The 23,646-nt window shown below is 45.6% G+C and overlaps 2 protein-coding genes across 2 annotated transcripts in view; one reads left to right on the plus strand and one right to left on the minus strand.

The window, feature by feature from the left end:
- Positions 1-2,606: 2,606 nt before the first annotated feature.
- Positions 2,607-10,003, minus strand: PNMA2 (PNMA family member 2). The gene is made up of 3 exons (XM_032633862.1): positions 9,877-10,003; positions 6,742-6,870; positions 2,607-6,460 (listed from the first exon to the last, which is right to left on the minus strand). The coding sequence occupies exon 3, from the start codon at positions 6,003-6,005 to the stop codon at positions 4,911-4,913; it is 1,095 nt and encodes a 364-aa protein (XP_032489753.1). The 5' UTR covers positions 6,006-6,460; positions 6,742-6,870; positions 9,877-10,003; the 3' UTR covers positions 2,607-4,910.
- A 296-nt stretch (positions 10,004-10,299) lies between these two features.
- Positions 10,300-23,646, plus strand: part of DPYSL2 (dihydropyrimidinase like 2) — a 116,506-nt gene continuing 103,159 nt past the window's right edge. The window contains exon 1 of the mRNA XM_032634124.1: positions 10,300-10,739. Coding sequence (XP_032490015.1) covers positions 10,386-10,739 — 354 coding nt within the window. The 5' untranslated portion in view covers positions 10,300-10,385. The remainder of the gene's footprint in view (positions 10,740-23,646) is intronic.

Below are 23,646 nucleotides of genomic sequence, written 5' to 3' on the forward strand. Positions count from 1 at the left end.
ATTACCTTTAGTCATCATGTTTTCTTAATCAGCGTCCCTTTTTTACCAACCCAGTTTCCAATGTTTTACATATGTTCATTTACAATACAAAGTTTACTCTTGTAGAAGGAAATCCTGCCATTTGTGGCAACATGGACGCACCTTGAGGACATTATCCTAAATGAAATAAGCCAGACACAGAAAGACAAATACTGTATGATTTCACTTACATGTAGAATCTCAAAAAGTCAAACTCACAGAAGCAGAGAGTAGAATGGTGGTGACCAGGGGCCGGGAGGTGGGGGAAATGGGAACATGTTGGTCGAAGGGCACAAACTTTCACTTATGCAGGATGAATAAGTTCTGGAGAGCTAATGTATAGCATGGTGACTATAGTTAATAATACTGCAGTATGCACTTGAAATTTACTAAGAGAGCATGTCTTAGGCGTTCTTACCACACACACAACGGTAACTATGCGAGGTGATGGATGTGTTAATTAGCCTGATTGTGGAGATCATTTCACAATGTATACTTACATCAAAACATCACACTGTACTTCTTAAATATATACAACTTTTATTTGTCAATTATACCTCAATGAAGCTGGAAAAACAAAGTTTCCTTTCGCGACAATTGCTTGTTATTTCAAGAAAGCTGCATTTTTAGTAATTGAGTTTGTTGGCAAAGCTGTTGAGCCAAAGCCAGGAGAGGCCCTCAGTGGGGCTGCCTTTAGGCCTGCAGAGCAGGGGCAGGTCTGGGACAGGATGGGACGGGGGTGGGGGGGTGGGGGGTGTTGAGCTTCCCAACCCTTCCCTGAGGACATCCTGCAGTGGCTCCCAGCCTGAGCACCACGGTGCAGTCTAGGTAACTCCTCCCTCTGGGAACTGTTCCCTTCAAGGGGGCGGGGCCGGGGTGTGGGCAGATGGGGAAGTCTCAGCTGCCGCTGAAAGCAGCCCAGACAATAAATGGGCAGCTCCAGCTGGTGGCCTGAAAGAGACACTGAAATCCTACACTGTTTTTTTTCTCTTATGATAGAATTGACTTTGGCATACACTTCTGGCGTGACTCTGGTTTTTAAGAAAATGTCCATTTGGGATGTCAAGGACCACTCTGGCACTGCGGAGAGTTGGGTAACGCAGGGAGGTCTGGACCAGGGACAACTCCAGGGTCTGCTAGAGTGAGAAGGCTAGCTTCGGAGAAGCCCATTGTGGGACACCATCTTCCACCCCAGGAGAGCTTCTGGATGAGTGTTAAGTCTTCCCTGGGCAAACTCAAGAAGATCCTGGTCCACACAAACAGGTGGGGGGTGGGAGAGATGTCTGCCCTGATCCTGGGCCTTTAGACCGTCCAAAGATTATGCTGGTCAGACAACAACAACAAAACACACCCCGAGTGAGTTTGACAATACTTGTCTCAGATCCTCTTAACCGCACTTGTATGTTTCATCTCAGGTTCCACTCCTTCAAAACTCTACCTTCCAAGGCTCTAGCTTAAAAACTCTGCTTTTCCAGTCTTGCTTGTAGGTCCCCCTTGAACATGGTTTGTATTCATTAGCTTTTTCTTCCTATTTCTTGGGATAACACCCAGCCAGATTCCGTCCTAAATGCCGCATCCCCCCACCCCGAGAACATTAGTTTCTTTGCCAATGCTCTGTCCAGGCTTGTCAGGAGCAAGCCACAGTGGGTGGTGCAGCAGAGTGAGGATATGCCAGGAGGGAGCAAAGGCGTTTGCAGGTGGGGAAGTGATGACGGTGAATGAAAGAGATGCTGTCACCACTCTCCAGTCTCTCCTGAGGTGAGAGAGACTGAGCAGCTTCCACTCAAGGGACTTGAGGGCGACAGACCACCAGGAGGACCAGAGTTCAATTAAGGAATATGGTGACAGGGTATTATGCAGGGACTTTGATGATATAGGCTAGTTTGTTTAGGACCTCGTGGAATATCCAGTTGGCATGTTGGAGGGTCTTAAAGATCAACAGTGGGAAGAGGCACAGTGTAGTATGGGCATGAGGGTAAAGATGGGAACAGATGACCGGAGAGTCTTGGGTTTAGGACGGACAGCAGAAGAAAACAGAAGGAGAGGCTTGGCCTGAAGAGGTGGGCGGCCCCTGGTGAAAAGTTAACTTCAGCAGTAGGTTATGTAATCTTGGAAGCCTCGGTCTCCAGGGTCAGGACCGGAGACAGATTAAGTACAAGGGGAGACCAATCTCCCGGAAGGTTTTGCTCAAGTGATTGGGAGAGACTGCTGGGTATTCCTCCAGACACCCATCTTATAATGGGTCAATCGGCACTGTGTACGGCCTCTGAGGAATGCTCCCTCACTGCGCTGTAGAGAAGAGGAAGAGAAATTTCGAGGGCCAGAGGCAAGATAAATTTTATCCCCTCTATACATCCATATAGTGAAAAATTATTTCATCCAAGAAATGCAGTATTTCACCTTTAGGTCATTTCACCCTTAGCAGAATAGAGGCTGGTGAATGTATCTGTACGGTTACTTGCCTAAGCAAACGAGTTCGAGGTCTCCAAGGGAACTGGCCTCCATCTGTCGTTTCTTGTATTTTAAAGGGGAAATCAATGACGGGTGGACTGAGCTCTCTCTCATCCTTGAAGACAAAGCCCAAGTATTCCCATTCCAGCATTTTGCTCTCAGGTTTTCTTTTCTAGAAGAGTTCAAGACCTTTTGGTTTTAGCTTGATTTTTTAATCTTACCTCTCAATTTTTTTTTTTTTTTTTAGTGATGAAATCCCTTCTTCAAGCATAGTTTATACAGAACCACAACACATGAAGCAGAAAAAACTCAGAATTTTATTACCAGCATGTATTTATTTTATAACTTCACATTTATAACACTTTACTTTGCATACTCTGACTACATGAGAACAACAAGGCCATTTTCGTGACTACAAAAAACACATGAAATCAGGGTGTACAGGATGACAGTTGTGTCACTTTGGTTGAACAGTACTGAAGAATATAACTTAGATCAATGACCACAAATGGAACCTCTTTAAAGAAAATGTTTTTCTTACAATCTCAGGGTATTCTTCAGTTAAAATTATTCACGATCGGAAAGAAGTTATTTCTTATAATCACTAACAATAGTCAACAATGGCTGGAAATTTTATCACAAAGATAACAGACAACAAGGGCTCAAACTTACCACGAGAGCCAAAACGGTGTCTAATGCAATGTTGTCACAACCTCACAGGCAGATTACATATTTACTTGTTACTGCAGGACTGTTAGAAAAGGAAGAGAGCATGCATTGGCCAGACAGTAAGCATTGTGAAAATAATAAAAAGAGTCTCGATGTACTGAGGGCTTTCTACGTTCCAGACATCACACTAAGTGCTTAAAAGGCATTATGTCATTTGATCTTAGCAACAACCCTATTCTATTGTCCTCCCATTTTTCTGATGAGGAAACTGATATTTCAAGAAGTTAAGCCACTTGTTTATTGTACATACAAAGCTGTCATGATGCTATACATCAGTTGTGTTGGAGCCTTGCCTAGCATTTAACTGAATGATGCTCATTTATGCTTGAAGCGCACTTGACGTCACAGGACATGCGCGGGCCTGATTCAAACACCTCTGACATGCTATGGCTTCCTTAATCTATGAAGAATTAAAGTAAGCTTGGATGTGTGCTCACATATCGCCAAGGGAACCTTTCTTCCAAGGTCTGTACAAAATGAGTCAATCTGAAAACAAAAGCGAGCCTGTTGGTAAATGTCAGTGTGTTAAAATTCGGATATCAACACGCTTGTGTCTGTTATTTATTAGAGATTTAAAGAGTTTAACATACATTTTCAAGATAGAACTGCTGAAAAATCCCTGCGGAACTACAAAGCACAATTTGAAAACCGCGATCACAGTGGAGAGAGGATTAGCCAGTGTCAGAGAGGTCTGGACTTCCGTCTGGGCTCTGCCACCTGATAGCATTTTGATGTTGAGCAGACCATGTAACCCATCTGAGTTTTTTTCCCTTCTCTTTTAAAATGAGCATAATTATACCACACTGGGGGTGCTGTACACATAAAATGACATATGTGTAAAGTGCCCGGAACAGAGCAGGTCCTCAGTAACTGTGAGCTCTCTTCCTCTCCTCTTTGCCCTTTGTTGCCACTAAAACTCCTCCTCTCTATCCAGGCTGGCCTGAATCCAAACATGGCCTGCACAGCCCCATGCGCCGTCAGGCCATCCTGTGATGTCTACCCTTTCTTGAGGATGTCCCTCAACTGTGGACCTCTGTGTTCTCAGGGCCCAACACACTGCCTGGAACCATCTATCTGACACCCAGCAGAGAAGCGGGAAGTGCTTCCCAAGTAAGAAAAGAGAGAAACCTAAGATAGAGATGTCGTGCTTATTTGGCAACGACACCTCTCTTGGCTTCTATTGGCGTCGTGAACTCGTTTACACGTAAGGTTATTTAGCTTTTCATGCTCGGAGGCTATGTCCTCCCTGAGAGCAGGGCCATGCTGGTAGGTTTATGACCGTTAGCTCTTTGAACACTGCCTCACGTGGCTTGGTACTCAGAGATGTGTACTCGGTACTCTTGCTGATGTGAGAAAGGAAAACACTTGATGATTCAAACAGCTTGGATTTTTACATAGATGACAAAAGATTTTTTTTTTCTCACATCATTTCTTTCTTTTGGTCTATTGGTGGGTATTTAAAGGAAACCTGGTTCAGATTCCTTTAGGCGTACTATCTCGTATTTGGAATTTAATTTTTTGTTTATTAATAATCTATGTAGGGTCCAAAAAACTCTCAGATATTTTTTTTCTTAGAAAGAAGAATCAAGACCGGGCTTGAATGCCTTGATTTCAACTGCATAAATTAGAGAAAAAAAAACTGAAAAGGTCTTAGCCTGGTAGAATGGCTGTCTCTCCCCATGCCAGCTGTGGGTCCCCCTGTGAGTTGGGTTTTAGTCTCCGGCCCCGTTATCCCAGTGGCCATAGCCATCTCCATCTTCCGGCGTTTCAGTATTCTCATTTTCAAAAGCGGCTTCTTCCTCCTCTTCTTCGCGGATTACCTTCATTAAGTCCAGGAAGCTGGGAGGAGGCCCCTGGTCTCTCAGCTCCCTAAGCCTACACCAGAGGATCTCACTGAGGCTCGCCCCGGCCATGACCTGCTCCAAGCGGACCTGGTCCGCGCTGTTCCTCGGGATGGCCCGCTTCTCCACAGCTCTCCGCAGCAGGGTTTCTAACCGTAACACGTACGCTGAGACTTTCTCTCCTTCCTCCTGATAGGTCTTCAGGTATTTCACCTGGGAGGTCCTACGACTCTCCAGGCTTCCAAACACTTGCTTAAATGCTTCCAAACACTCTTCCACACTTATGGACGGATTGTCTGCCTGGATTATGTGCATGAGGTCCAGGGCAGGGCCGCGAAGGCTTTCCACCAACCATCTTTTCTTTTCTGCCTCTGCTACCGGCCACTCTTTGACTATCTCGGTGGCCTGTTCCAACCAGATTTCAAAGGGCTCTTCCTCTGGCGCGGGCACAGCGCTCCCCGAGAACACTCTCAGTTTCCGGTACCCCATGGGGAGCAAAGGCTGAGGGGTGTGTGCTATTGCCTGTCCCAGCAGATGGGCCAATAACTCCGGTGAGACACAGCGCATGGCCACTGGAGACACTCCCTCATGCCCAAGAGCTCGGAACATTCCCGAGACCGTCTGCCCCTCTTTCTCTAGAAAGAGGTTCAGTCTTTCAAGAAATTCAGTGTCCTGGTTAGGGGTCTTAAAGATCACTTTCCAGATGCCCCCCTTTCCCTGAACCTCGCTGGGGATCACGGAGACGTCGGTGTCCTCCAGAAGCTCTACCAACACAGCATTGGCATTCTCCTGCCTCCTGAATATTTTGCCAAGCACTCTATACCTGCCCAGAGACTTTAAAGTCTCCTGGAGGACCTCCTGAATCTCGGCTTCATTGCAGCCCACGGGTATCCCCATGACCATCAGTGATTTCTGATCATCCACACTCATGATCCTACACCAGTCCTCCAACAGGGCCAGCGCCATTGCCCCAGATACTGACTCGCTTGAACTCTATGGCTACAGATTCGTTTGTGGGGTAGATGGGCGTTGCCTTAGAATTGAGAATATCCTGGATGAACTTCTAAACTTATAACCCACCAGTGAACGGGTCCTAGGTCCTAGTTTTCTGTACCAATGACCCTTACTGCTCAGTGGCAAGAGCTCGGCACTTTCCGTGAGGTCTCCTGACCTGACCCAAGGTGGGTGGTTAGTATCTCAGTTGTGACAGGACCACGGCCTGTGGCTCTGCAGCCCAGTGGCTGCTGCTTCTCTCACGCAGTCACGTGGTGGGGCTGCCCCATCGGAAGCGTGTGCAAGAGCTGTTTTCACTGCCCTCTGGGTCTCTGCTGCCTCACCTCTCTCTAGCCAGTGGGGAGTCGCCTTCACTCTTGCACCCAGAACTCCTGGAGGGAAGTCTCCCAGCAGAGTGGCTTGGGCTCCTAGGAAACAAGGCTCAGTTTTACCACACAGCCCTCTCCTTCCCGGGAAACATCAGTACCTGGTTAGGGATGGAAGTGGGGGGTAGACCAGGGATTCTGCCTCACATTGTATTTGAGTCTTCTTTGCTTACAGTGACTTTTTCGTTCTCTTGGGGACCCTCCTGCAATCAGGCTTCCCCACCATATGCTCATCAGGCATGCCAACTAATGGAGCTCCAGTTGTGGACAGGACCAAGATCTGTCCCGCGTGAAGAATGAAATCAGGAGAAATGACTAGATACCTGTTTATGCATTCCAAAACGTTCCATGACAGCCACGGAGCTTATGTATTCTGCTTCTAGCACAGGAAGGTGTCACCCAACTCTGTACAATGGCGCGTCTGGGTGTCTCTCCAGCCAAGCCAAGCCGCCCTGTATAAATATAATAATAGTGTACTTTTATGACTCGATAATATCCAATGTGAAGACTGTTGATGCACTTATTCAAAAATATGACAATCCTTTACAGTTTAATTAAATCTACTAAACAATATTGAGTTGCTTCATTTCTTTGACTAAAAAATCCGATTAGGGGCTTCCCTGGTGGCTCAGTGGTTGAGAGTCCGCCTGCCGATGCAGGGGACACGGGTTCGTGCCCCGGTCCGGGAAGATCCCACGTGCCGCGGAGCGGCTGGGCCCGTGAGCCATGGCCGCTGAGCCTGCGCGTCCGGAGCCTGTGCTCCGCAACGGGAGAGGCCACAGCAGTGAGAGGCCCGTGTACCACACAAAAAAAAAAAATCCGATTAGGAAACACTCAAACTTTTAAAATCAATTTAATATAGGTTTAGAAATATCACTTATATAATAGACTTTAATATAATAACATAGATACAAAAATTTAATACAGGTTTAACAATTTAAAAGAATCTCAGAGCCAAATAAACTTGGAGTTATGAATTAATTCTCTTTGGTTATGCCTGGCTATGCTTTGCAAATGCATAACTAGGGGTTTCTTTTGCTATAAATGTTAAGTTAGTAACATGATGCTTTCTTCATAGCATCTGAACTTGAATGGGTCATTTGAGGACAAAGAAAAAAAGAGGAGGCAAGTCTGTGTCCAGCCGGTGGAGACTGGGTAATGTAAAAAGGGAAGAGCGTCTATCTCCTGTTGCTGTCGTGGAGTGTGTGTTAAAGGGCTATGACCATTCTTCCCCTAAAAATCTCCATCAGTCCACATGGGGTCCATATGCCACAGACGCCAATCTGCAGCTACAGCGGCAGCTGCTGCAGGCACATTTCCCGAGTCCTTCTGGAAGGTTGAAAGGAGGGTGCATGCCAGAGGGCGGGGAGGGCAAAATGCTAGATAGCGTCCTCGCCCAGCAGCTCCAGGGATCTGAGTCCAGTGACACCTCCCTCCATGCCTCACGGTCCTCTTCTAATTTATGGGGGTGACCTTCCTCCCCATTATGAAATTTAGGGGAAACATGAGAAGTCATAAGGCATCAGATACCCAGGAAGAAACATCTCCAAGGTCTACATAACTGTCACGCTGAAGTTAGGCTAACTTTGGGTGGCTTCTTCCTCCAAAGGCAATCTCTACCTGCAATGCAACCTTCAAATAAAAAGACGGCAAGCGAAACGTCCCTGATACACAATAAGGCCAGGATTGGAAATATTTGGATATGGGGGAAAAAATGAGAAAATCTTGTCTTTTCTCACATAAAGATAGGATAAGTTGGAAAAGGAACCAGACATTCAGGTGGAAGACCCCGCTGGAACTGTTGGATCATTTAACTAGATAGTTACCTTGGACAAAGCATCTAAATCTCTTTCCTACCCTGGAACCCTAGAAAGTGGTTATAAGGAAGCACTCATGTCAGAGGGATGCTGGGAGTAGGAAATGATGTTAATTCGTGTGGAAGCCCTTTATTCAAATGCAAAGCACATCTGGTGCTAAGTCCCAGTGCCTGCCTTTGGTTCCCTCATCCCCCTGCATGCGGACATTCCTCTCTCCTTCCTCCTCTCCTTCGTATCCGTAGGCTCCTGCCCACCTATCATGGTGGGCTTATCTTCAAGCTGGGATTGGTTGTCCTCCAAATTGAACTCCATTCGCCGAACTATCCCTCACAATTGTGGAGGAGGGCAAGGTGTCCGCATTTAATCCTGCCAGGGGCAAGGGAGGACAATGGTACAGAATATTTGGTTGCTCTGCCGGCGCGACGCTCCTGCGGTCAACAGTTTCCCAGCCCAAACCCGCCCTGGCTACTGAGCATGCCCAGAGCTCCTATTCGAGCCAGCCAAGGGATGTGCATCATTTCTGCGGGGTTTTGCCACTGTGGAGAGAGGGGCGGGGCTGTAATCCACCCTGGCCAGGGACTGAGACATGGAAAATACACGGGGATAGGAGTAAGCAAAGGAGGACCCTCAGAGGCCGTGTTACTGTCATACATCAAGATGCCTTCTGATGCCACCAACCCGGTGGCTGCGGCCGATCTACTCGCGCAGACACACCAAGTCCCCATACATCTTTCCCCTTCTCGGCCTCGCACAATTCAAGGCAGTCATCACCCCATCTCCTTTCCCTGCCCTGGACGCACGCGCACTAACGCCCCAGGCGCTCGGCTTCTGGCAACCTAGGAAACCCCGTGGCTCTGGCGCAGTCCTCTACAGGAGCGGTGGAACGAGGTGGGGCGCCCCGGGCGCCGAGAAGGGCTGGAGATTTGGGGAGTGGGCTTCAGTGTGTATCGTCCCCCCTTCTTTGGCGGGAGAGCGGGGCGGAAGATACCAAAGGAAGACATTCTGCTGGGCCCTGCTTGGCGTACTGGCACAATTACGGTAACCAGCGCCCTCGGGCAATATAGCGGGCCTGCGTCCTACCTCACTGTACACCTAAGGCGCCGTGCTGGGCTGGAATTTGCAGACTTCACGCTTTGCTACACTCGCACGGACCGCAGACCTAGGTCTCTCTCTCCATACCCACCCCCTCCGTATTTGCTACGCCCCTGTGTCTCTCCCCGCCATGCTGCGCGCCCCCCTACCACCGTGGGTGCAGTTAAGTGAGGACCTTGTTTCAATCTCTGCTCCCAGTAGCCCACCAAGGCCCGCGGTTAGACTGAAGCTTTGGTGTCCGCGCCTCGTATGGTCCCCACGTTGCCGCGTGGCCTGCGCCATGCCTCCCCCACCTTCAGCGCCGCCCCTTCCTCTGTCCCCCAAGCCGGTGTCCTGGCGCCTGCCAGTGTGTGCCCCTTTCCCCATCCATCATCTCACAGCCGGGGTAAGAGGGAGGGAGCGCTCCCCACGGTGAACCCTCACCGCTGGCCCACCTCCGCAATGCGGTGGGGGAGAGGCGCCTGGGCCAGGCAGGTCTGGGAGCGGGGCGCGGGGGCCAGGCACTGCGCCCCACGATCTTCGCCCCCGCGTGCCCTGCCCCATACTCACCCTGGCGCCGACAGCGGTCAGCGGGCCCTCAGCCTCGCATCCATTAGCCGGTGGTCTGGCAGCTTCACTTCCGGAGCGCGGGGCTCTCGGCTGCGCGGCCCTCCCCTGTCTCCCCTGCCTCCCCGCCTCTGCGCTCCCCTCCCCGGAGCCCCGCCCCGCCCCCGCCCCGCCCGCGCCTCCCTCCTCCCGCAGCTGCCGGGAGCTGGCAGCCTCGCCGGTCTCGCTGCCGCAGCGGCCACCCTCCCAGACCCAACTTTGCTGCTCGCCAGAGCTCGCGCGGCGGCGGCGGGGGGCGTGGGCAGGGAGGGGAGAAAGCGGGGTCAGGAGGAGGGACCGGGAGGGGTGGGTCGCTCGCTCGCCAGCCCTCCTTCCTTTCTGTACACCTTGCGGGAGGCAGAGAGCGGCAGCCGCGGCAGCAGCCGGGGGCTTGGTGCATAGAGACAGGCCGACTTAGGGACCGGCAGACGGACTGACGGACGGAGAGGACCCTCCCCAAGCCTCCCCACGCCATGGCCGAGAGGAAGCAATCCGGGAAGGCGGCAGAGGACGAAGAGGTCCCTGCCTTTTTTAAAAACCTGGGCTCAGGCAGCCCCAAGCCTCGGCAGAAATTCTGTGGCATGTTCTGCCCGGTGGAAGGGTCCTCGGAGAACAAGACCATCGACTTCGACTCGCTGTCGGTGGGCCGGGGCTCGGGGCAGGTGGTGGCTCAGCAGCGGGACGTCGCCCACTTGGGCCCGGACCCGCAGCCGCCCTACTCCCGGCAGGGCCGGCGCGCCGGCGGGGAGCCATCTGTTGAATCGGGCCGGAAGGTGGAGATCCGGCGGGCCTCGGGCAAGGAAGCCCTGCAGAACATCAATGACCAGGTTGGTACGGGTGGGAGGCGGTGTTTGAGACAGAGGATGGGGCGTGGGGATCGCCCCTCCCTCGCCCCCTTCCAGTTCGGTGGAGAACCGAGGATCCCAGCGTGCCCACCGTCCTGCCCCGCCTCGAGTATTGCTTCCCTGCATGTGCATACGCACCCCACCCTACCCGGCCCTGCGTGCAGGGTGCCGAGGGGCTCGGGCTCGCTGGTGGGCGGCTGTGTGCCCACAAAGGCTGCCCGCGCCTCCCTGGGCCTGGGAAGGAGGGGGTGGGGGTAAAGGATGGGCCTATCTCCGGCTGGGGGTGGGGGGCGGTGGTGTCTCATGGTTGGAGGGGGAGGGGATGGGCCGCGGTTCCATTCTTCTTAAATCCTCCCGGGCGGCTTCCAATTGCAGCTGCGGCTGGCTGCCCCACCCTTTTTCGATGCAGCTCCGAGCGTGCAGTGGAGGGTTCGCGTACAGGCCGGCGGGCTCCCCGGGGGTCGGGAGGGGCGGGGGCCTCGACGGCTGTTCCCCGCCGCGCCCCTCGAGCTTTCCCAGCGCTTCTCCTCCGGCGCCCTCCGCGCTCGCGGCCCAAGCTCATAGGCAAGGACCATGGTCAGCGCCTCCCCGGACCGCAAGGGAGAATCTATCTCAGCACCCTGACTCCTGTTCGCACCGCGAGAAGAACCCGAGAGACAGTGGCATCGCGCGAGGAAACCGCGACGCTCCTAAATAGCCCATGTGGAGAACAAAGTTCCGCTAAGTATCTCAGCAAGGGTTTCCCAGAGCGTTCCCCCCGGCCACTATTTGGGAGGGGCTTTGGGGATGGGGACTGCGTGGATTATATTCAAAGGGTGAAAAGAAAAGAAAAGGGAAAACCCCTCACATTTTGAATAGACTGTCACAGATGGATTAGACCCCCCTATACTATGTTAATGAGGAAACAAAGGAGACCAATTTGGTAAACCTAATTTCAGAAAATGTTTATCTCTGGCAAATATGTACAGTGTGCATTTTAAGCCTTCTTATACCACGTGTTTTTTTCTTTATCAGGGTGACCTTCATACTTGTGCAATTTTTTTCCCCTCAGCCTTAATTTCTAAGTGATAAATTACAGTGTGAAAGGTTTCAGCACTTGTTTGCTGTTTATCTCCCATGCCCGTTGGTGAAGACAAGAAATCAATGATTGATTATTTATTGAATACCTATTGTGTGCCTCGCTTTTCTGGGTGAGGTGAAGGTTAGCTATTAAAAGTTCAATGTGATTTCTTCTTAAGGGTCTTCCAGAGTAGTTGGGCGTGGTCTGTACCTATCCACCGAGTGACAATAAGTGCATTTAGGGTGTAGGCTTACAGTGAACTCATCAGAGAACAACTAAGGGTTGGTGACAGTGGTTTGAACACGTTACTGTTTCGGGATGTGGCACAGTGTTTTGCAGCTTTTGACTTTTATAGGATCAGTTCTAGGAGAGACAAACCATTTGCTGTCACTTTCAAATGACAGCTACTTAATTGATTACTTAATTGATTCCTCCTCCCTCAGCTCTGTCCTCTGATTTATGCACATGGGAAGGAGGTACCTGCTACCCATATTTCACTGTGAGTCAACTGGGAGAACTTAATCCAAGAAGTCACTTTGTTTCAAGTGATCAGACAATCAAAGTAAAAGTTCCTAATAATGTGACTTATACTGAAAGCTGAGTGATGTGAAATACACTGGGTGAGGGCCACACCCAATGAGTGATTGTATAGCATACTGGTTGTGTAATACCCTCATCTTCAACTAGTTGTGATGGTAATTCTAATGTCCTAAAGGAAGCAGAAAAATGCCTTGAGATAAGGAAGAAATCATCTAAAAAATGGCAGATCAGAGGGCAGAGGTTGAAAGTGACCGCCTTTATAATGATGGCAGTGAATTAAAACTCAAGTTTGAAAGGCAGAGTTTCACTGGGTTGAATAACACATCTCTTTTCCTGCCCATTTAGAAGCTTGGATGTTTGATCATCAGAGCTGCTTGTTTGAACGCTCTCTGAATTTAATAGAAATTCTAAATTGTAGACCTAGGGCACGTGGAGGGGGAGATTTGAAGAGGAAATGCCCAACCAATACCCCAGGCAGTTGTAGCCTCTGCAAACCCACATTTGCTTTAGGTATCCAGTTACTAGTAACAGAGTGATTCTGGCTTGGTTTTTCGGCAGCCTTCCCTGGATTTTCATTTTCAATGTTGCCTTATCACATAACGGCTGTTCCTGTAGGATTTTTTTCATTCACGACTAAGAGCTTTTACCAGGATTGGTACGTTTACCAGCATCAGTGTTTGAAGATTTCATGTCTATACAAGAGAGAAAAGGAATTTGGGGTTGTGTATCTATCTATATCTATATCTGTATCTATATTTATGTATATAGTAATGCTTATTTCCAAAAGCATGGTTGAACCCACCACTTTGACTGAATTGAGTAACCATTACTTAGTTTTCAGCTAACGAGCAGGGTAACTACCAGCATTCCAGGGCATTCCTATCTGAAGTCCTGGAACAGAGAGAGGTGGAGGAGAACTAGAGTGAGTGGATCCTGGGTTCCCTGACTCAAGCCTCCCTCCTTCCCTGAATCTGTACTTACATGTGTCGTTATTGTATGGTCAGAAGTGGCTTTGTCCACCTGTCGCTCTAGAGGTCCTGCTGTTCTCCTAGCAAGGCTTTGGGAAGGGAGGGTGGAGGCTTCCTTAGCTCAGACGCCACGTGGCTTGTGGGAGATGAGGGGAGGTTGACCACCTGCATTTGCATTTGCAGGTGTGAACAGGTTGGCACCAGAAAGCAATGGGTGTGGCTTGGGCTGGGTTGGTAGATTGTGGTGAAAGGAAAGAGCCGGTGTAGTGAATGTGAATGAGGAAGGCTATCTCATTACTCTCTTTTTCCTTTGTGTCCTTGGGGACGTTCACCTTGGGCTGCAGTGAGATTAAGTTGATCACCACCCATGAAGGACTCTGAGCCTCTTAGAATAGAGAGCAGCATGGTTGGCCTAATTCTCCTTGCTGGTGGCCAGGGGTCCCTCAGCCTCCCCTCTTCTTCCTAGGAATTCCCTCCATTCCACCTCGGACACAGTTTAGCCAGAACCAGCTGTGCAGCCAGGGATACTGGATCGTGAGCATCCCTTCCAAAGGGGTTCCCATGCTCTTTTCCCAGCAGCAAACAAGCTGCATAGACTAGAGTGTCTGGGGAGTGATCCTCCACTTCCCTAGGGCAGGTGCCAGTGAGTGAACTCTACAAGAGGGCTGCTGAACTTGACAAAATCCCCGAGTCTGTAAAATGTTTTCTGATAGTCCCTTCCATTCCGTGCCCCCATCCCTTCTCCCCAGGTTGATTAAATTCCCGGCCCTAGATGCCTAGTGATTCTGCTGCCCTCTTACTGTTCAATGCCACTCCTACACCATCCTGATGATGATGCTTTTTCTAGATCTTTCTTTCTCCAAAAGCAACGAGTTCTGAAATCACTCTTCTCCTCCCCCCACCCCCACCACACCTTCTCCCATTCAAAAATCTCTTCTTGGGACTTCTCTGGTGGTCCAGTGGTTAAGACTTCGCTTTCCAAAGCAGGAGGTGTAGGTTCGATCCCTGGTCAGGGAGCTAAGATCCCACATGCCTCGTGGCCAAAATACCAAAACATAAAACAGAAGCAATATTGTAACAGACTTAATAAAGACTTTAAAAATGGTCCACATCAAAAAAAAAAAAAAACCATCTCTTCCTCATGTTAATCTTAGCTAGAGAGAAACCCCAATGATTGAAGGCATCCATCTCTTATGTGAGTAACTGATACACAAGTTGTCCCCAGAGATACTTGTTTGATAATAGACTAGCCTGTTCAGCAAAATAGATGTCTAGTTAGCGGGATGTGTGGTAGAGATTTGGCTAGGAGCCTAACAAGGGCATTAATTTGATATTTTAGAGGCCACATCATCTCAAAAGGGGAGAAACAAATATGAACATTCGTGTGTCCAGGATTCCAAAATACCGAGGACCCATCTGGGTTCGAAGGAGGAGGGGTACTTGGGGAGGGGAAGGAAATCGTGATGATCCATAATTATTGGTTACTCTTGATTTCCCAAATGATCATATAATTAGTTAAATTTTAAAAGGTAATTGTGGTGAAATACACATAGCATAAAATTTACCTTCTCAACCATTTTAGAGAGCACAGTCCAGTCATGTTAAATATATTCATACTGTCATGCAACCAATCTCCAGAACTTCTGAATCTTGCAAAACTGAAACTCTGTGCCCATTAAACCATTAACTCCCTATTCCCATCCCCCCCAGCCCCTGTCAACCAGCCTTCTACTTTCTGTCGCTATGAATTTGACTCTTCCAGGTACTTCACGTAAGTGGAATCATAGAGTTTGTCTTTTTGTGATTGGCTTATTTCACTTAGCATCATGTCCTCAGGGTTCACCCACGTGGTGCCTGTGACAAGATTTCTTTCTTTTTCATGGCTGAATAATATTCCTAAAATCAGTTAAATTTTAACAAGTTCTTGATGATTGGAAAATTTGTAACTCAATTAATTGATCTGCAATGATCTCATTGTGAGAGGAAGTGAGAAGAATTACAGTTGGGATGAGATAGACTCACCCAGCCTGGGGCCCAAGGCCTGAGTGGAAGAAAACTCCTACCAGCTGAACAGCCTCTTCCATTTTCCTTCCCTTGTAGCTTGAGGGTGGAGAGGAGAATTGTTGTTATTGGACCTCCAGTGACAACATCTGGCCATGACATGACCTCTTGAACATTGCATGGTTCACCAACTTGTGGACCATGGAAATCAGGCACGGGCTGGGCATTTTCCCACCCTTGGTAAAGACAAGCTAAGTATTCTTATGGGTCCTTTGGTGACAATGCTTCTCTCTACTTCTTGGAGAAAGAAGGGAGAGTCAAAATTCATCATGGATTCACATGTGTACTACCATTGAATGTCTGGCCTTGAAAGAAACCTAATGATCACCTCACTTTAGAGGTGGAGAAATCGATGTCCAGAATGACAGTTGCTTCACCCTGTGGAACTCAGGTGACAGTCCCACGACTAGGACTGTCCCTCTCACTGCCCAGTCCCACTGCAGTCCTACACCAGTAAAACCTTGTTATTTATGTAGCACTGTATAACCCTAGAATGTATTTGTGGGAAGAGCTGAGCTTCACGTTCTACTACTCCACCATCTTGATTACTCCCTAGGATGTACATTTACGTTCTAGATCCTGTATTTTAGAATGTGTAGTATATATTATTTTAAAACTTGTCCCCAAACCTTCTGATATAGGCATTATTCCCTTTCTGTAACTAAGGACACTGAGAGGTAGTGACATTTCCTGACCTATTCCAAGGTCTTGTTATTTAGTAAGTGCTGGAACTAGGATTTGAACCAAGGTTTCCTGACTCAGTCCCTTATTTCTTCTTGCAAGACACCATTCTATGACTCAGTTCCACTGCAGAAATAGTTAGTGAACTTAAAAGTACAATTTAGTTTTGTAGGCAAAATATTTCATATCCCATTAAACTTTATATATTCTATGGGGTATGCCCTGCTGTGTTAAATGCTTTATATGCATTATATTTAAAAAAAATTTTATTGCAGTATAGTTGATTTACAATGTTGTGTTAGTTTCAGGTGTACAGCAAAGTGAATCATTTATACATATACATATATCCTCTCTTTTTAAAAAATTTGTATTGGAGTATAGGTGCTTTACAATGTTGTGTTAGTTTCTACTGTACAGCAAAGTGAATCAGCTATACGTATACATATATCCCCACTTTTTTGGATTTCCCTCCCATTTAGGTCACCACAGAGCACTGAGTAGAGTTACCTGTGCTATACGGTAGGTTCTCATTAGTTATCCATTTTATACGTAGTATCAATAGTGTATATACGTCAATCCCAATCTCTCAATTCATCCCACCACCCCACCTTTCCCCCTTGGTATCTTATCTTATTTATGCTAAGGCAACTCTATTAGGCAGGTACTACTGTTATCCATATTTTGTAAAAGGAATATCTGAAGGTAAAAGAAACTTGCAAAGCAACTTGCTAACTAAAAACCAGAGGCAGTATCTGAACCCAGGTCTATGTGACTAAAGAGCATCTTAATCATTGTGAGGTACTGAATTGCTTTGTGCATTAATTATTCTTTTCTCATTTTATCTCCGAAGAACTAACCATTGTAAAAATAGTTCTGAGTAGGTTCTGAGAATCTACTTTTTTTGTTTCCGCTTTGCAATGTATTCTTTGAAGCCATTTATGAAAGAGACCTTTGATCTGTCTTTATGGATGTGCCCTACACTGCTGATATTCTGTCCATCATTTTTTTCAACACAAGACATGGCTTCAAATATCACTGGGACAGAGGCCAACCCTGACAGTATGAATGACATGCTTTTCTAAGATTAGAGCAATGTGATGACAATGTGATTTTCCCACTTGATGTAAATCATGAACTACAAGCAAATAATGAGGGAGTCAGTAAAAACACTGGCACGTGTTTTGAGGGACACTTGAGTTGGGTTGGTTGCAGCCCATGGCCAAGGCTGGTAACTTAGGCCAAGAGCTGCAAACAAATAGTGCCTTGAAGGGAAAACACCTGGTCTTGAAGGTGGCTTGGGGCTTGCTTTTGAGACATACAGACAGCTTGCCTGGGCCCTGATTCCAAGGCAGCTCCCTTGTGGAAAGAATTCTGGGCTAGGAGTCAGGAAGCTCAGCTTATAGCCCTGGCTTTGTTTTCACAAGCTGTGTTACCTGCAGTCACCTGCCTGGGGCTGTCATTGGGCCAGGCCTTAATCTCCTTCTCCCATTTCCACTAAAGGCTCTGAAAGAAAGCTGTGCTATCCCTGGTTGTTCTTTGTTTGTTTGTTTGTTGTATAGAGGTAAAATTCATGTAATAAAATTCTCATTTTCACCATTTTAAAGTCTACAATTCAATAGCTTTTAGTACATTTACAGTCTTATGCAATCATCACTACTAATCCCAGAGCATTTGCATCACTCCAAAAAGAAATCCTGTATCTCTTAAGCTGTCACTTCCCAATCCTCCATCATCCCAGCCTGTGGCAACCAACCAACCTTCTGTCTCCATGGATTTACCTGTTTTGGACACTTCACATAAATGGAATCATACAGTATGGCCTTTTGTGTCTGGCTTCTTTCACTTAGTGTAGTGTTTGCACGGTTCATCCACATTGTAGCATGGATCGGCACTTCATTCCGAACAGTATTCCATTGTATAGACCACATTTCGTTTATCCATTCACAAGTTGATTGATACTTGGGTTGTTTCCACTTTTTGGCAATTATGAATAATACTGGTATGAATATTCTTTTGTGTTTGAACATATGTTGTTGGTTCTCTTGGGTGTATACCTAGGAGTGGGATAGTTAAGTCATATGGTAATTCTATGTGTAACTTTTTGAGGAACTGCCGAACTGTTTTCCACAATGGCTGCACCATTTTACATTCCCACCAAAAGCATGTAAGGGCTTCAGTTTCTGCATGTCCTGCACAATGCCTGTTTTTTGCTGATTATAGCCATCCTAGTGGGTATAAAATGGTATGCCATTGTGGTTTTGATTTGCATTTCCCTAATGAATAATGACCTTGAACATCTTTTCATGTGCTTATTGGTCATTTGTATAGCCTTGGAGAAATGTCTATTCAAATCCTTTGCCCATTTTTAAATTGAGTTGTTTGTCTTTTTGTCATTGAGTTTTAGGAGTACTTTATATACTCTAGATACTAGCCCCTTATCAGATAAAAGGTTTGCAAATATTTTCTCTCATTCTGTGGGTGCCTATTCATTTTTGATAGTGTCCTTTGACGCACACACAGAAGCTTTTAATTTTAAGTCCAATTTATCTGTCTTTTCTTTTGTTGCTCATGCTTTTGATGTTATATTATCCCTGGCTGTTGTCAAAACTGCTGGATCAAATGAAATCTGGCAAAGAAGTTCCAGGGCCTTGTATCCCAGAATCGTATTCATGTCACTAAATTCTGTTGTTTTGTGGGAGCTTTGAAATTCATTTAGAATCGCACTTGCAACAGCACAGTATCCTTGAGTGCTCTGTGTACTGCCTAAGTCTGATCTTTCTGTCTCACAATCCTGTTCATATAAAGGAAACGCTTTCGTGTGTGTGTACTCGCACATATATGTGTTTATATGTGTAAATATATTTATATATTTTTTTAATGAAGAGTAGAAAATTTGTTTTCCAGACCAGTGATTTGGGAGTGGTAGGGATGGTATTAGGAGGGCAGTGACTAACAAGCTGAATTTAGGAATAATAACTTTGAGAAACTAATTGAATTCACTTTTTATTTTGTTCTGTTTTTTAGGAATAACATGACAAAGTACGATGTTTATTGTGATTACTCTGATATGCAATTAAAAACAAAAGAAATCACTGATAATCTTATTAGCTAGAAATAACCACTGATAGCATTTTGTGTATTATACAGCCTTTATACTCCTACCGAAAGTGAGTGAGAAATCCTCTTTTTCAGCATCCCTGACATCACTGGGTATTATAGTTCCTATAGATATTTCTCAAGTTTATAGGTGACAAGTGTTATCCTGCGTTTTGCAGACTTTCCTATTAACGTATTCATATTTTAAACACTGATATGTAAAAAATCATATATTAAAATGGATACATTTAAAAACCACTTGTTACACGTTTTTTCCTAGTTTGCACCTAATTTTTTTGACCTTTATTTTTTGACATCCAAATTTAAATTTTACGTAGTTCAGTCAGTTCATCTTTTCTGACATTTTTTTTTTTAACGTTCAAGATTTATTGTATTTTCTTTTAAAACCTTTTTGGGTTTTGTGTTTATTTACATTTAAATCTGACAATTAATTTTTTGTCTATGACTTGAAGTAAGGTATAACTTAATTCTCCAAATAGCCAGTTTTCCTAATGGCATTGATTGAATAATTAGTATTTCTTCGCTTGTTTTTTATATACTCAACTTCTTATATACGTCTGCATGGTTTTTGTCTTCCTGCTCTGTTTCATTGGTTGGCCTTACTAATTTCGTAGTGATTCGCAGTGATTCAATGCTACTTTAGTTACCGTAACTTTTTTTAAACTGAGGTGTAGTTGATTTACAATATTATATTAGTTTCAGGCGTACAACACAGTGATTAAAAATTTTTTATAGATTATACTCCATTTCTGATTATTATAAAATATTGGCTTTTTTCCCTCTGCTGTACTGTAACTTTTTCATATCTTAATTTTCTTCATATTTTTCCACCATTCAACTGCATTTTCTTTTTTTTTTTTTTTTTTTTTTTTTTTGCGGTACACGGGCCTCTCACTGCTGTGGCCTCTCCCGCCGTGGAGCACAGGCTCCGGGCGCGCAGGCCCAGCAGCCACGGCTCACGGGCCCAGCCGCTCCGCGACATGTGGGATCCTCCTGGACTGGGGCACGAACCCGCGTCCCCTGCATCGGCAGGCGGACTCTCAACCACTGCGCCACGAGGGAAGCCCCCAACTGCATTTTCCATGAAAGATATTTTCAGTGGCAGAAACCTGATATGATTTTTACCACAATTATATTCAATTTATATATTGAATTATAAGAAATACTTATTTTTAAGATGGTAAGTCTTTCTACCCCAGTTTATATCATGTCTTGACATTTTCTCCTGAAACTTTGCTTTATTCCTCTGAAATTTTTTGTTACATTTATTCCGAGATGTTTAGTAGTTTACATTCTGGATGACTCTTGAGTTTTAAATTAATTTATAACAGATTGCTTTATTGAACTCAGTTCACGTTCTAATAGTTTTCAATTCATTCTTTTGGGACAGTTTAATTATCTAATATTAATTTTATACCTTTTTTCTAATGCCTTTGTTTATTATTTCTCTTCCTGGTCTGATTACCTTGCTTGGACTCCTAGAACTATGTTGAATAATGGTGGTTATTTTTAGGGTTCCCTGTTTGATTTCTGACTTTAATGAGAATTGAATGAGTTGGGTTTATTACTTGCTGCAATGAGAGAGACCACACACCATAGGGAACCATGGGGCATCTGTAGGAGGGCATTGGAGAGAGATTTGGGCTTTGGTGTGGTGTTTTGGTGAGGGCCCAAGGAAGCGAGCATACCCTCTGGACTGGGTGCTGTCATAAGGGGGTGACACTTCTGTGATTAGGTATCTCAATAACTCTTATCTCTAAGGGCAGATTAGACTGAAGCTCTGGTTGGTAAATAAGCAGTGGGCACTGCAGATTTAATGTATTAATTAAATAAGCAGATTTAAATGTATTAATTCGGATGGGGGATTTTGTTTGGTATTTTGTGACTTGGACAACGTTCATATTTTATCAGGTGTGATTTTCTGGAGGGACCTCGTCTTTATTTTGATGCATCGTGGTCACCGAGTGGCCTTCTCTGATACTGATGCTCTGTGAAATTTACATTTGACAAGAGATCGCTCAGGCCTTGCTGTGAGTGCCAGGCCATCTCTTGGCAAGTATTTTCTGTTTCTTAACATACTGTTAACATCAGGGCTCGGTGTGATAGAGTCTATTCTGTAGTGTTTTCTGTCTGTTTATATTTGAGAGATATCTTCCTGTCCTCCACTGAAGGTGCCAAAAAGAGTTTCTTCAACTCCCCCTCCCTCCCCCCAGGAGGTCGTATCTCTTATTCCTTGTTCTGCAATAATTTTTCATAAGCTTGATATTTTTTCCTTGGTATCTATCTTCAATTCAGGTGAGGTCCCTTCAGAATTCATGTTTTTAGCAGATGAGTGTATGTGAACAGTCTTTGGCCTCATTCCCCGACTGTGTGTACCAGTTGAATCTTTATTAGGCTTAGAGTTTGAAGATTGATTCAAACACTAACTTCTTGTCCAATTCCCATTTTCTGGTGCCGAAGTTGCAGACTTTGGCTTTCACTCTTCTGTTAAATTTCAAAAACAATTTTGGGGAACAACTTAATGGCTGCCAAATTTTTATGTTGCCAATATAAAAACCAAAAAAAAAAAAAAAAGCCCAGCATAACTCTGTAGTATCATCTTACAAAATGAAGAACACCAAAAAAAAAAAAAAAAGCCCAGCATAACTCTGTAGTTTCATCTTACAAAATGAAGAACATTTTTGCACTAAAACTAATAAAGAGAAAAATAACTCTCGAATTTAAACATATGCATAAATTAAGCTTTATGAAAAATTATATGTATTGTCCTTATTCTTCTCATTTTGACTTAGATTTGTGAACACCTTGCCCCAGGCAGCCTGGTATTGGCTGCCAGGCCAGCGTTGGTTGAGGTGGCATTTCTCTTTTTAAAAAAATATATTTATTTTATATTGGAATAAAGTGGATTGTGTTAGTTTCAGGTGTACAGCAAAGTGATTCAGTTATACATATACATGTATCTATTGTTTTCCAAATTCTTTTCTCATGCAGGTTATTATAGTATATTGAGCAGATCCCTGTGCTATACAGTAGGACCTCGTCGGTTATCTATCTTAAATATAGCAGTGTGTACATGTCACTCCCAAACTGTCCATCTATCCCTCCCCCCAACCCTCCCCCCCTTGGTAAGGTGGCACCCCTCTTACCTGTCTGGCCTTTCCCGCACAGTCTCTTTCCAGAAGTTTCTCACCTCTGTGGGTTAAAAGAGACATGACCTCTCCCAGGCCAGCATCGACAATTGCTCTAAAATGCACCTGGGATTTGTTTCAATAATGTATGGGAAGACATACGGACTTGGAAATGACTGCCATGAAGGAAGGAGTCTTTATTCTCACAGATTCTTTGAAGCAGGAGACAGAGCATTCATGCAGAGATACCTGGGAAAGCACCAGAGCAGGTCAGGAGGCAGTGGGAGTGAGGGGAGGACAGGGGTAAGAGCCATTATTCTGATTTCTGGGAAGGAAGGCGAGGCAAGGTAAACAGGATCGGCTAAGTTTGGATAATTTTAGTGGGCCCTGGGACATAGGGGCTCTCTCTAGTTGTCTGATACCTGATTAGGAAAGGTGACGTGGCCCTGAGTTTAAGAGCTTCAGAAAGGTGGCAGGTGGGGTTATGCATTCTGGATTGATTGGTTTGCATATGAAAAGTGCACTCCCAGAAAAGTCTAGGAATCTAGGAACTGGCTAGCCCTGGGAGGAGCAGTCTCTCCAGGGTCAACTAGGCCCCAGATGTCCAAGGACTAGAAATACAGAACATAAAAATGCATGATTAATGTAATAATACTAGCTGGCAATAGTAGACCTAAGATTATTACAAGATTCTGGCCTTACGTATGTGTCTGTTGGTCTTATATTTATAGAATTATTGGGTGCTTCTGTATTTGTATGGTCTTCATTACTATTTTAGTTGGAATGTTCTATCTGGGTTTTCTGACCTAATGCCTTTTTTTTCCCTACTTTCTTTGGCCTGCGTTGAGTCTTTGTTGCTGCATGCAGCCTTCTCATTGTGGTGACGTCTCTTGTTGAGGAGCACGGGCTCTAGGTGTGTGGGTTTCAGTAGTTGTGGCTCACGGACTCAGTAGTTGTGGCTTGTGGGCTCTAGAGTGCAGGCTCAGTAGTTGTGGCACATGGGCTTAGTTGCTCCTCGGCATGTGGGATCTTCCCAGACCAGGGATTGAACCCGTGTCCCCTGCGTTGGCAGGCGGATTCTTAACCACTGTGCCACCAGGGAAGTCCCCTAATGCCTTTTTAAGTCTAGAAATCCATAATCTGACTTTTAGTTCTTTGAAAAAACTTTTTTTAATTGAAGTATAGTTGATTTACAATGTTGTGTTAATTTCTCCTGTACAGCAAAGTGATTCAATTATATGTATGTGTGTATATATACATTCTTCTTCATATTCCATAATCTGACTTTTAAAAACCTGATGCATGTTCAGAGTTATAAGACACCGTCACTAAAA

This window comes from Phocoena sinus, chromosome 6, assembly GCF_008692025.1.
Source record: "Phocoena sinus isolate mPhoSin1 chromosome 6, mPhoSin1.pri, whole genome shotgun sequence".
In the NCBI taxonomy this organism is placed as follows: Eukaryota; Metazoa; Chordata; class Mammalia; order Artiodactyla; family Phocoenidae; genus Phocoena; species Phocoena sinus.